Source organism: Jaculus jaculus, chromosome 3 (genome assembly GCF_020740685.1).
Source record: "Jaculus jaculus isolate mJacJac1 chromosome 3, mJacJac1.mat.Y.cur, whole genome shotgun sequence".
NCBI lineage: Eukaryota > Metazoa > Chordata > Mammalia > Rodentia > Dipodidae > Jaculus > Jaculus jaculus.
In genome coordinates, this window is record NC_059104.1 from 190,232,072 (window position 1) to 190,243,283 (window position 11,212).

The 11,212-nt window shown below is 43.7% G+C and overlaps 1 protein-coding gene across 5 annotated transcripts in view; it reads left to right on the forward strand.

Annotated features, from left to right (window-relative positions):
- Positions 1-5,984, forward strand: part of Uevld (UEV and lactate/malate dehyrogenase domains) — a 55,930-nt gene extending 49,946 nt beyond the window's left edge. For 3 of the 5 annotated variants that reach the window (XM_045146475.1, XM_045146477.1, XM_045146476.1), the window contains 2 exons: positions 3,747-3,870; positions 5,256-5,984. In XM_045146475.1, coding sequence (XP_045002410.1) covers positions 3,747-3,870; positions 5,256-5,423 — 292 coding nt within the window. In that variant the 3' untranslated portion in view covers positions 5,424-5,984. Of the gene's footprint in view, positions 1-3,746; positions 3,871-5,255 lie in introns of those variants that run through there. The other 2 variants (XR_006636334.1, XR_006636333.1) reach the window with 2 other exon arrangements.
- The last annotated feature ends 5,228 nt before the right edge of the window (positions 5,985-11,212 follow it).

Genomic DNA, 11,212 nt, shown 5'->3' on the forward strand with positions numbered 1-11,212 from the left:
ATCTGACCATCCATCAGATTTAACTTATAATTTATCCTGATATGGAAGGTGCAATTACCACTTCCGATTCAAGCCTGTATACCAGGTTTATTTGGCGGGTACTGACCTGGTGTGTTTCCAGTTACCTGTTGGGATGATTCTGGTCTCAGTTTTGCTGCGCTCCTGCTTGGATCCCTCTTTGGTGTGCTGTGGGTTCAAGTAGGCTGGCTGGGTCACTGGGCCGCTGCTCTGGTCGCCGCTGCTCTGGTCGCTGATGCTGGGTGCTATGAGCTCCCTTCCTCAGGTCTCTGTTGCTTGCTGGCGCTTGCATTGGTGGTGGGGGCGGGGAGGCTGTGGATGGTGGCTGATGTTTTCCTGCTAGTCCTCACGATCATCTTCCTCATGAGCTGCTCCGCCGTTCTTCCCTGCCATCCCCCCTTCACATTTCTTGAGTTTGCAAAGAGCTCCGGTATGAGTGGAAAATCCCCTCACCTGGCTTTTCCTGTGGCTCAAAGGGAGCCTTGCAGTGGTGGCCCCGCGGACCTGGTACTGCAGCTACTGCTGGAGCCGCTTCGGCCTGCCTGTGTGGGCTCTGGATGCTCTGGATCTCTCCTACTTCTCTGCTGCCATTGCTGATTTCTTATACACCTCACTTTTTAGTTGAAGAGTGTATTCTGCTGGTTTTTTGGCTTTTTCTCCCCTAAGCTGCTTTGGCGTATTTCCTACGCTGCCATTTTAACCGGAAGTCCAGTTGGTTGGTTTTTTTTGAGGTAGGGTCTCAGGCTATCCAGGCTGACCTAGAATTCAGCATGAAGGCTCAGGGTGACCTTGAATTTACAGTGAACTTCCTACCAAGTACTAGGATTAAAAGTGTATGCCACCACACCCAGGTAGAAATAAGTTTGTTTTAAAAAAAAGCACAGAGGGTTTTTTATTGTTGTTATTGTTTTAAGATTTATTTTTATTTATTTATTTGAGACAGGGAGAGAAGGAGGGAGGGAGGGAATGGGCACACCAGGGCCTTTAGCCAATGCAAATGAACTCCAGGTACATGTGCTATCATGTGCATCTGGCTTATGTGGGATCTGGAGAATTGATCCTGGGTCCTTAGGTTTCACAGGCATGTGCCTTAACCACTAAGCCTTTTCTCCAGCTCAGAAATGTTTTTTTAATGTAGAAAAGAACTTGTCCATTCTACTTAGAAATTAATATATATTAAGCACACAAAATACATTTGGAAGCTGGGCATGGTAGTGCATGCCTTTAATCCCAGCACTTGAGAGGCAGAGGTAGGATTGCCATGAGTTCGAGGCCACCCTGAGACTCCATAGTGAATTCCAGGTCAGCCTGGGCTAGAGTGAGACTCTACCTTGATGAAACAAAAAAAAAAAAAAAAATTCTGGAAATCAGTCCAAGTTGAATACTTCCATATTATATTGTAAAGGGGAGTACAGTGTCTTTGGACCCTACCTAAAAAGAAAAAAAAAAAAAAAGACTTGAAAATAAATAAATAAAAATATTGAGAAAGAAAAAATCCAGGCATGGGGTGGTGCATACCTGTAATCCCAGCACCTGGGAGGCTGAGAGATATAAGGATTGCCATGAGTTCAAGGCCACCCTTAGACTATGTAGTTAATTCCAGGTTAGCCTGGGCTACAGCAAGACCCTACCTCGTAAAACAAACTCTGGATGCCTGTGCCATCTTGCCCATCTTGTTTACATGGGTCCTGGGGAAACGAACCATGGCCCTTTGGCTTTGCAGGCAAGCACTTTAATCGCTAAGCCATTTCTCCAGCCCTATTTTTTACTTTTAAAAATGTGTGTTTGGGGGAGAAATGGTTTAGCAGTTAAGGCCCTTGCCTGAAAAGCCTAAGGATCCAAGTTTGGTTTCCTAGTACCCATGTAGGCCACATGCACAAGGTGGCACTTGTGTCTGTAGTTCATTTGCAGTGGCTAGATACTTTTATGCCTATTCTTTCTCTATCTGCTTCTTCCCCCCTCTTTCTCTTTCTCTCTTTCCCGCCCTCCCTCTCAAATAAATAAGTAAATAAAATATTTTTAAAATATTGTGTGTGGTCTGGAGAGATGGCACAGCAGTTAAGACATTTGCCTACAAAGACTAAGGACCCAGGTTCGATTCCCCAGTAACCACATAAAGCCAGATGCACAAAGCACATGCATCTGGAGTTTGTTTGCAGGAGCTGGAGGCTCTGGCAACCTATTCTCTCTTTCTTTCTCAAATAAATAAAATATCTTTTAAAAATTGTGTTTACTGTATGAATGTGTATGGTGTGTCTGCATGTGGGCATGCATGTGCCATGTAACACTTATGTGGAGGTCTGAGGACACTCTCAAGATGTTTGTCTCTCCCTCCACCATACATGAGATAGGGTCTCCCTTATTTTATTTATTTTGCCACTTTGCTTCATGTGTGCCAGTCTACTTCTGTTTTCTCCTGGATCTTCCTCTCATTGCCATAGGTATGTTTGGAATCACAGATGCATGTGTCACTTTATGTCCAGTTTTATTGAGGTGGTGGAGTGTTGAACTCAGGAAGCACCTCTAACCACTGAGCAATCTTCCCAGACCTGTATGTTACTGTTTTAATGAAAACAGATTTGTGGGCTGGAGAAATGGCTCAATAAGTGAAGTGCTTGCTGTGCAAGTGTGAGGACATGAGTTTGGATCCCCAGAACCGTGTAAAGCCAGATGCAGTAGCAGCACGTGTCTAATCCCAGTGCTCTTACTGTGCTAGAATTCCTGGAAGCTCATGAGCTGGCTAGCTTGGCATACAACATGGTGAGCAATAAGAGATTGCCTCAAACAGGTGGAAGGTAAGATTGACACACCCGAGGTTGTCCTCTGACCTCTGCGCGTATGCCATAGCTTGTAAATGTGTATACTCACAATATCTGCACATGTGAAGGTGAAATATTAGTAGGTTTGTGCTTTTCATAGTATCTTACAACTTGATTCATCATACTTCTTAGATATCTTTCTATATTGTACATGCAAATCTGTGTGCTTTCTTAAGAGTGATGTGGTACTGCATTGGGCAGTGCTCTATTAACCTGTCCCCTTGAATGAGTTGTTTTCAGATACAGAAAACATGCTTCTGTGGACATCCTTGGATACTTGAGCATGATGCTGTAGGATATGTTCCTAGAGAAAGAATTTCTAGGTTTGATACTGCCAGATTTTCCTAGAATCTCACTTTATATTCTCAGGAGCAATTTTGGAACACCTTTCTAACATAGGTTACTAGTCTTTTTAAGTCTTTGTCAGTATTCACAGGTTCAAGTGTACTTCTAGTTTCAATTCATACATAGTTAAGCATGCAGGGCAGTAAGCATTTGTATCTTCTCTCTCTGAACTGTATATCTGACACTTTAAGAAAAGCTTAAATGTTCCTCAGATTATCTGTAAGCCTTCTTCAAAACTGCTGTATTTATAGAAGTGTAAAAAGATCTAGTCCCGGCTGGGCGTGGTGGCACACACTTTTAATCCCAGCACTCTGGATCACTGAGTTCGAGGCCACCCGGAGACTACATAGTGAATTCTAGGTCAGCCTGGACTAGAGTGAGACCCTACCTCAAAAAAAAAAAAAAAAAAAAGAAAGAAAGAAAGAAAGAAAGAAAGAAAGAAAGAAAGAAAGAAAACAAAAGAAAAAGGATCTAGTCCCTTAAGCAAAATGTAAAAGTAAATGGTGCCTGTTTTGCACATTTCTGAGGTCTTGTGGTTTGTTTTTTTCTCCCTGTGTAACCTAGAGCGATGGAGTTGTTGCGGGTAAAAGGTCAGAAATCCTGGTCTGTGGGACTGTCAGTGGCTGACCTGGTGGACACAATTGTAAGCAATAAGAAGAAAGTGCATTCTGTGTCCATTTTAGCAAAGGTACTTATTTTTTCATTCTTGTCTTTATACCTTTATGTCTATTAACTTAGCAGGGGTCTTCACCATCACTAGCTTGTGGTAAGATGCAGGGGCTTTAGTTGAGCCCTAGCCTGTTTAGCTATGGAAAGTTTGAACCATTAGGTTGTCCTCTTTCACGTAGTTTTGGGAATTACAAGAAATGTTTATATTGTGTGTGTGTGTGTATATATATGTATTCTTTCTTTATTTATTTTTTTAGGTTTTTCGAGGTAGGGTCTCATTCTAGCCCAGGCTGACCTAGAATTCACTATGTAGTCTCAGGGTGGCCTTGAACTCATAGTGATCCTTCTACCTCTGTCTCCCAAGTGCTGGGATTAAAGGTGTGATCCACCACACCCAGCTGCAAGAATATTTTTATTATGGGTGTGTGTGTAAGCACACCCATGTCACTGTGTGTGTGTGGAGGTCAGAGGCCAGCCTCAGGTGTATGGCCTGCAGACTTCTAGGATTCTGCTGGCTCCATTTTCCATCTTTTTGTAGGAGGACTGAGATTACAGTTGTAGTTTTTTTATTTTCCGAGGTTGGGTCTCACTCTAGCCCAGGCTGACCTGGAATTCACTATGTAGTCTCAGGGTAGCCTCCAACTCACAGTGATCCTCCTACCTGTGCCTCCCTAGTACTGGAATTAAAGGTGTGCACCACCATGCCCAGCGAGTCCATAAATTTTTTATGGTTGTCATTTGTTACCTCAGTTGGTTGAGTCGCCCCAGACTGTTGTCTCACCTGGCATCAGTCTGCTTCTCCAGTTGTCTTGCCAGAGCAGGAATCCCCGAGGCTAAGATGGGGCATGGTAGCTGAGTTACACTTCCTCGAGGACTTAGACTCCCAGGAAGGAAGTACAATATGGAAAGGAAAACTGAAAACAAACCTAAGTTTTGGTTATGCCCAGAATCCATGCTCTGCCTGTTCACAAGGAATCCATTCTGTCCTTTTTCCTTAGTCCCCAGCTTGCTACCCATGTTGAAGGCAGTGAACTTACCTCCCAACAAATACAGTGCTTTTAATCAAGTTACTCCCATCATAAGCATTTTCTGAAGCAGCAACTCAAGAAAATAAATAGACAGCCGGGCGTGGTGGTGCATGCCTTTAATCCCAGTACTTGGGAGGCAGAAGTAGGAGGATTGGCATGAGTTTGAGACCACTCTGAGATTCTGTAGTGAATTCCAGGTCAGCCTGAGCTAGAGTGAGACCCTACGTCAAAAAACAAAAAATAAAAAATATATAAACAAAAAGTTCAACTTGTATCACTTTGTACTATAACTTGCAAAACAAGAAAGCATGTATTTTTATATTAATTTTTTGCCATGACTCAGCTCCATTATAACCCATATTTTTTTTGATTTTAGGGATATTATGGTATAACTAATGAAGTCTTTTTAAGTTTGCCTTCTATCCTTGGAGACAATGGAGTATCTGAAATCATAAGACCCACAGTGAAAGAAGACACTGTGACTGCGAAGCTGCAGTATAGTGCGTCCTCAATCCACAGCTTCCAGCAGCAGGTGAAGCTTTGACTCTAATGAAGTCACCCAGAAAAGGAAAAGTCACTGAATTCATGAGAACTTCTGTCTTGTCACTCTCCCTTACACACTAACTTGAAGGTGGATGGTTTCTTGGTTAACTTCATATCCAAATTCTTGAGAAACTAGGTCAAGAAGGGAAAAGGTGTAATTTTCTTTGAGGTTCTTGACATATCTGTGCTGTCTTTTAAACCTACAACAGGAATAAAAATTACTCATCTGCAATGCATATAATTTTAAATTGTACTAAACTAGTAATATCCTAATATGTCCTAAACTCAGCACAGCCAGCACACATTTAAAAAAGGACTGGCATTTGCACTGTATAGGAGAGCTGAAAGCTTACAACGACTTTCCTGGAGAATGTGTACCAGGTGCACAGCCAGAGAGGTGTCTTGGCTCAAGAGGTTAGTGTTCTTTTGAGAGGTGTCATTGCTAGTAATGACAGGTGTTCCATTCTCTTCAGAGTTCTTAGCTACCAAAAGCTAGAACAAATTTTAGTATGCATTTTAAATTAATAAAGTGGAAAATAAAAGTTTTAATATATGATGGAAAGATTATGTATACTTTAATTTCTTGTAGAATTTCCTTTCTGAAATTTCCTTTAGCCCCTTCCTCTCCATCATGTAATAAATTCACTTTGATATAGTACAACCTTAGGGAGACATGTATATGTCATTGCCATAGGTCTTGATTAGCTGTTTATTTTGAGATGATATGGGCTTTCATAAATCCACTGGTCTTGGAGAAATGCATACTGATGGTTCTGAGGAGACCTGTCTTCCTCCAGCAGAGCGATTCCGAGTGCATGTGCTTGGGGGTGAGTCAGGGGCAGTGTGTTCACATGTGCAAGGCAGCATCATTGCTGAGGTGACCCAACTAACAGCCGCAATGAGCACAGCACTTCCATAGCCAGGCATAGGTATGTGAGCTCTGCACGAAAGGTCAGATTAACCCGCAGAGCTAAGGACTGCTGCTTATCCTCCCTTTATTTTTCGAGTTAGAGTTTCACTCTAGTCCAGGCTGGCCTTGAACTCAGCAATCTTCCCACCTCAGCCTCCAGAGTGCTGGGGTTACAGGAGTGCGCTGTCACCTGCACTACCATCATTACATATGGGAGAGGAGATGGGGCTTTCGTTTTCAAAATCTCATGGCTTTTAAGCAGAATTACTTATTTATATGACCACTACTTTTTTTTATTATTGATAATTTTTTAATCTTATTTTTCCTCAATTTTTAAAAACATTTTCCATGATTATAAAAAATATCCCATGGTAATACCCTCTCTCCCCCCACTTTCCCCTTTGAAATTCCATTCTCCATCATATCCCCTCCCCATCTCAATAAATCTCTCTTTTATTTTGATGTCATCATTTTTTTCCTCCTCTTCTAATGGTCTTGTGTAGGTAGTGTCAGCCACTATGAGGTCATGGATATCGAGGCCATTTTATGTCTGGAGGGAGCACATTGTAAGAAGTCCAACCCTTCCTTTGGCTCTTACATTCTTTCTGTTACCTCTTCCGCATTCGACCCTGAGCCATGGAAGGTGTGATTGAGATGTTACTCGGTACTCTAGTCACTTCTTTCCAGCACCATGATGCCTTCTGAGTCATCCCAAGGTCACTGCCATCTGAAAAGAGAAGATTCACTACCCAAAGTGAGAGTAGTATTAATATAAGGGTATGAATATTAAGAGAAATGCTTGCTGGGCAGTTTGATAAGCATAATATATATACGTATCCAGACATCAGCAGATGTTACACCCCTAGGGATCATGACTACCCATTTTAAGTTTTCAGTATCAGGAATGTATTCCCCCCCATTGAGCGGGTCTCCAGTCCAATTGGAGGGCAGTTGGTTTCCACCATGACAGATGTGCCACTATTGCACCCCTTGGCTCATTTGGCCTGGCTGATCAATTGTAAAGCTTGCAGTGTCCACTGTTGAGTATCTTCACTGGTGATATCTCTTTCTCCCATCGAATGGCATGTAGAATGTCTTATTCCGGCTTTTTGTCATCTGGTCTACATGGAGGAGGTTATCAGCTCAGTTCCAGCAGGACTTCTCAGTGGCCTTGCAGCCCAAGTATGTGGAGTCTTCAGCAATAGGGTCTTACCATCTATTCCTGGTGGGAAACCAAGGGCCTCAGCAATGGCCTGTAATATTTTGGGGGCATCAGGGACCTCCCTGGCCAGCAACTCACTGGAGGTATCCCATCCCTGGTACTGAAAATTTTCTAACAACGATCTATGGCTCCTGAGTGTTCCATTGTATGACCACTACTTTTTAAGCAGGGATTTCAGGGCAGCATAAAGGCCTGACAGCAAAATAGCACAAGACACTAAAGTTGGAGTTTCTAATACTATGAAAGAACCATTTTCATTCTCATGTAAGAGCTGACTTTTTTTTTTTTAAAAAAAAATAGTTTTTAGGGCAGGAGAGATGGCTGAGCAATTAAAAGGCATTTGCTTACAAAGCCTGCTAGCCTGGGTTCCATTCCCCAGTACTCACATAAAGCCAAATGCACAAAGTGTCACATGTATCTGGAGTTTATAAAGTGGCAAGAGGCCCTGACATGCCCATTCTGCCACCCCTGCTTGCAAATAAAAATATTTTTAAACCAAAAAATAAAAAATGTAAAAAATAATAAGGCTATGGCTCAGTGGTTTAATGTGCTTGCTTGCAAAGCCTATGGGCCCAGGTTCAATTTCCAGCATTTACATAAAACCAGATGCAAAAAGTGGCACATAGCTAGGTGTGGTGGCATATGCCTTTAAGCCCAGCACTGGGAGGCAGAGGTAGAAGAATCGCTGAGAGTTTGAGGCCACCCTGAGACTACATGGTAAATTCCAGGTCAACCTGAGCTAGAGTGAGACCTTACCTCAGAAAAAAAAAAAGTGGCACATGCATCTGGCATGCATTTTCAGTGACGAGGCCCTGGCACACCCATACACACCCAAATGAAAACATTTATTTATTTTTGTTTATTTTTATTTATTTATTTGAGAGCAACAAAGAGAGAAAGAGGCAGACAGAGAGAGAGAGAGAATGGGTACGCCAGGGCCTCCAGCCACTGCAAATGAACTCCAGATGCATGCGCCCCCTTGTGCATCTGGCTAACGTGGGTCCTGGGGTATCGAGCCTTGAACTGGGGTCCTTAGGCTTCATAGGCAAGTGCGCAACCACTAAGCCATCTCTTCAGCCCCATTTTTTTAATTTATATGCAAGCAAAGAGATACAGAAAATGGGCATGCTGGGGCCTCCAGTTACTGCAAACAAACCTAAGATGCATGTGGCACTTTGTGCATCTGGCTTGGGGACTCAAACCCAGTTGTTAGGGCTTTGTAGACAAACACCTTAACTGCTGAGCCATCTCTCCGGCCCCCATAAATAAAAAATAATTTTTAAAAACTTGTTTATTTGCAAGGAGAGAGAGAGAATGGGCACAGCAGAACCTCTAGACATTGCAGATGAATTCAGATGCATGCACCACCTTGTGCATCTGGCTTATGTGGGTGCTGAAGAATAGAACCAGGATCATTAGCCTTTGCAGGCAAGCACTTTAACCAATGAGCCATCACTCCAGCCCCAAAATAAATTTTTTAAAGTATTTTTTAAAAAGGGATTGAGGGTTAGAGAGATGGTTTAGTAGTTAAGGCACTTGCCTTCAAAGCCAAAAGACCCAGGTTCAGTTCCCCAGAACCCACATAAGCCAGATGCACAAGGTGGTGCGTGCATCTGAGTTCATTTGCTGTAGCTAGAGGTGCTGGTGTGCCCTTCTCTCTCTCTCTCTCTTTTCTTTCTCTATTTTTCTATCTGCCTTTCCCCCTCTCCTCTCAAATAGATAAATAAAAATTGATTTGTGACTGGAGATATGGCTTAGCACTTAAGGTGCTTGCCTGCAAAGTCAAAGGACCCAGGTTTAATTCACTTGGACCCTTGTAAGCCAGTTGCACAAGGCGGTACATGCATCTGTAGTTCGTTTGTAGCAGCTGGAGGCCCTGGTGTGCCCTTTCTCTTTCTCAAATAAATTAAAAAAAAATATTTTCTAAAGATTGATCTGTCTTCCCATATCAACAAATAGCAGAAGAGGTACACACTGAAGTAGGTGTTTAGTTACTTGTATGGCTAGTATTCATTTGTAGCCTCTTATAAACCATGTGCTCCTGGGAGATGTGCCAGGGCTAGCCCAAGCCTTCCTGGTCTTTTCAGTCTAATATGGGAACTCTCACAAATGTTCAGGGCTGGAGAGATGGCTTAGCACTTAAGGCTCTTGCCTGCAAAGCCCAAGGACCCAGGTTCGGTTCCCCAGAACCCATGTAAGCCAGATGCACATGGTGGTGTGTGTGTCTGGAGTTTGTTTGCAATGACTGTAGGTCCTGGTACACTCATTCTCTCTTTCCTTGCAAATAAAAAAGAAGTGTTTTTAAAAATTAACTTTTATTGCTGGGCGTGGTGGTGCATGCCTTTAATTCCAGCACTCGGGAGGCAGAGGTAAGGAGAAACGTTGTGAGTTCAAGGCCACCCTGAGACTATGTAGTGAATTTCGGGTAAGGACGGACTAGTGAGACCCTACCTCAAAAAAACAATATACATATTATTTTTATGTATGTGGGCTGGAGAGATGGCTCAGCGATTAAGGTGCTTGTGACCCTCCTGCCTCAGCTTCCCAAGGACTTGGATTACAGGTGTGGACTACCATATCTGGCTAAGAAAACTTGGTAAGCATTATATTACTTTGCACTAAAGTTGCTCTAGCTGAAGATACTTCTCAGCAGTAGTTTTAAGAACACACTGAAAAGCATGCATTTAAGCCACATAAAACAGTAGATGCAAGATGACAGTCTGAGCTTGACTGGAACTAAATTGCCAAAGACTAATGATAACTATTGGGAGAGACTCTGTATGTCATGTGTCCACATGCTTTCAATCAGGACCCCATCTATATGACCTTCACTTAGATGTCAGCTTAGAGAGGGGTCTATCACAGCACAATACTAAATCATCCATGTGTATCCTACTTCATATCATCAAGCTTCGATGTCCCTAATGACAGTATGCTTGTAAAACGTGATGACCAGGAACAAATACGAAGTTATTCTAACAAGCTTTTATTAGAAGTAGAAATCTAAGATCAAGTACGTACTCCTACTGTACAAGGATCTGAAAATAACCTTCCCTCAAGGACTTGAACCTTGGACAGGCAAGCCTACAAATACGAAGCTAGGGAACATGCAGCTTGCTTTGTCACTGATGTCTGAGCTCGCGGGGTCTGCCTTAAGGAAAAGTGCTGGAGGGATAAAGTACTAACTGGCTTCGTGAATACAGACAGACATATACTTTGCCCTTGCGAAATGTAGGACGAAGGACTCCCAAGTTTAAGAAACTGCGGCAGTAACGAACCCGAGCGAGATGGGCAGGAGAGATGGCTCAGCGGTAAAAGGCAAGCGTGGGCAAAGCTAGCTCCCGATTAAGCACGGCGCGGGGCGTGGGTGTAGAGCCCGGGCACGCCCACTCTGCCTCGGCCATCCAAGTAGGTCCTTAAAGCCCAGGCACCGGACAGGGACCGACGGCGGGGCTGCGCGGGAAGGGGAGGGGAGCGCCGTCTATGCCCGCCCGCCGGCCCAGCGCGGACCAATCCTGCAGCCCGGCCTCCGCCCCGCCCGCCCGCCTGTCCAGCGCGGACCAATCGCGCAGCCCCACCTCCGTCGCGCCCAGTCCTTCGCTGGACGGCGGCCGCGGAAGTGATGTGAGGGAAGCGGAAGTGCCGCGGCGCGCCGACT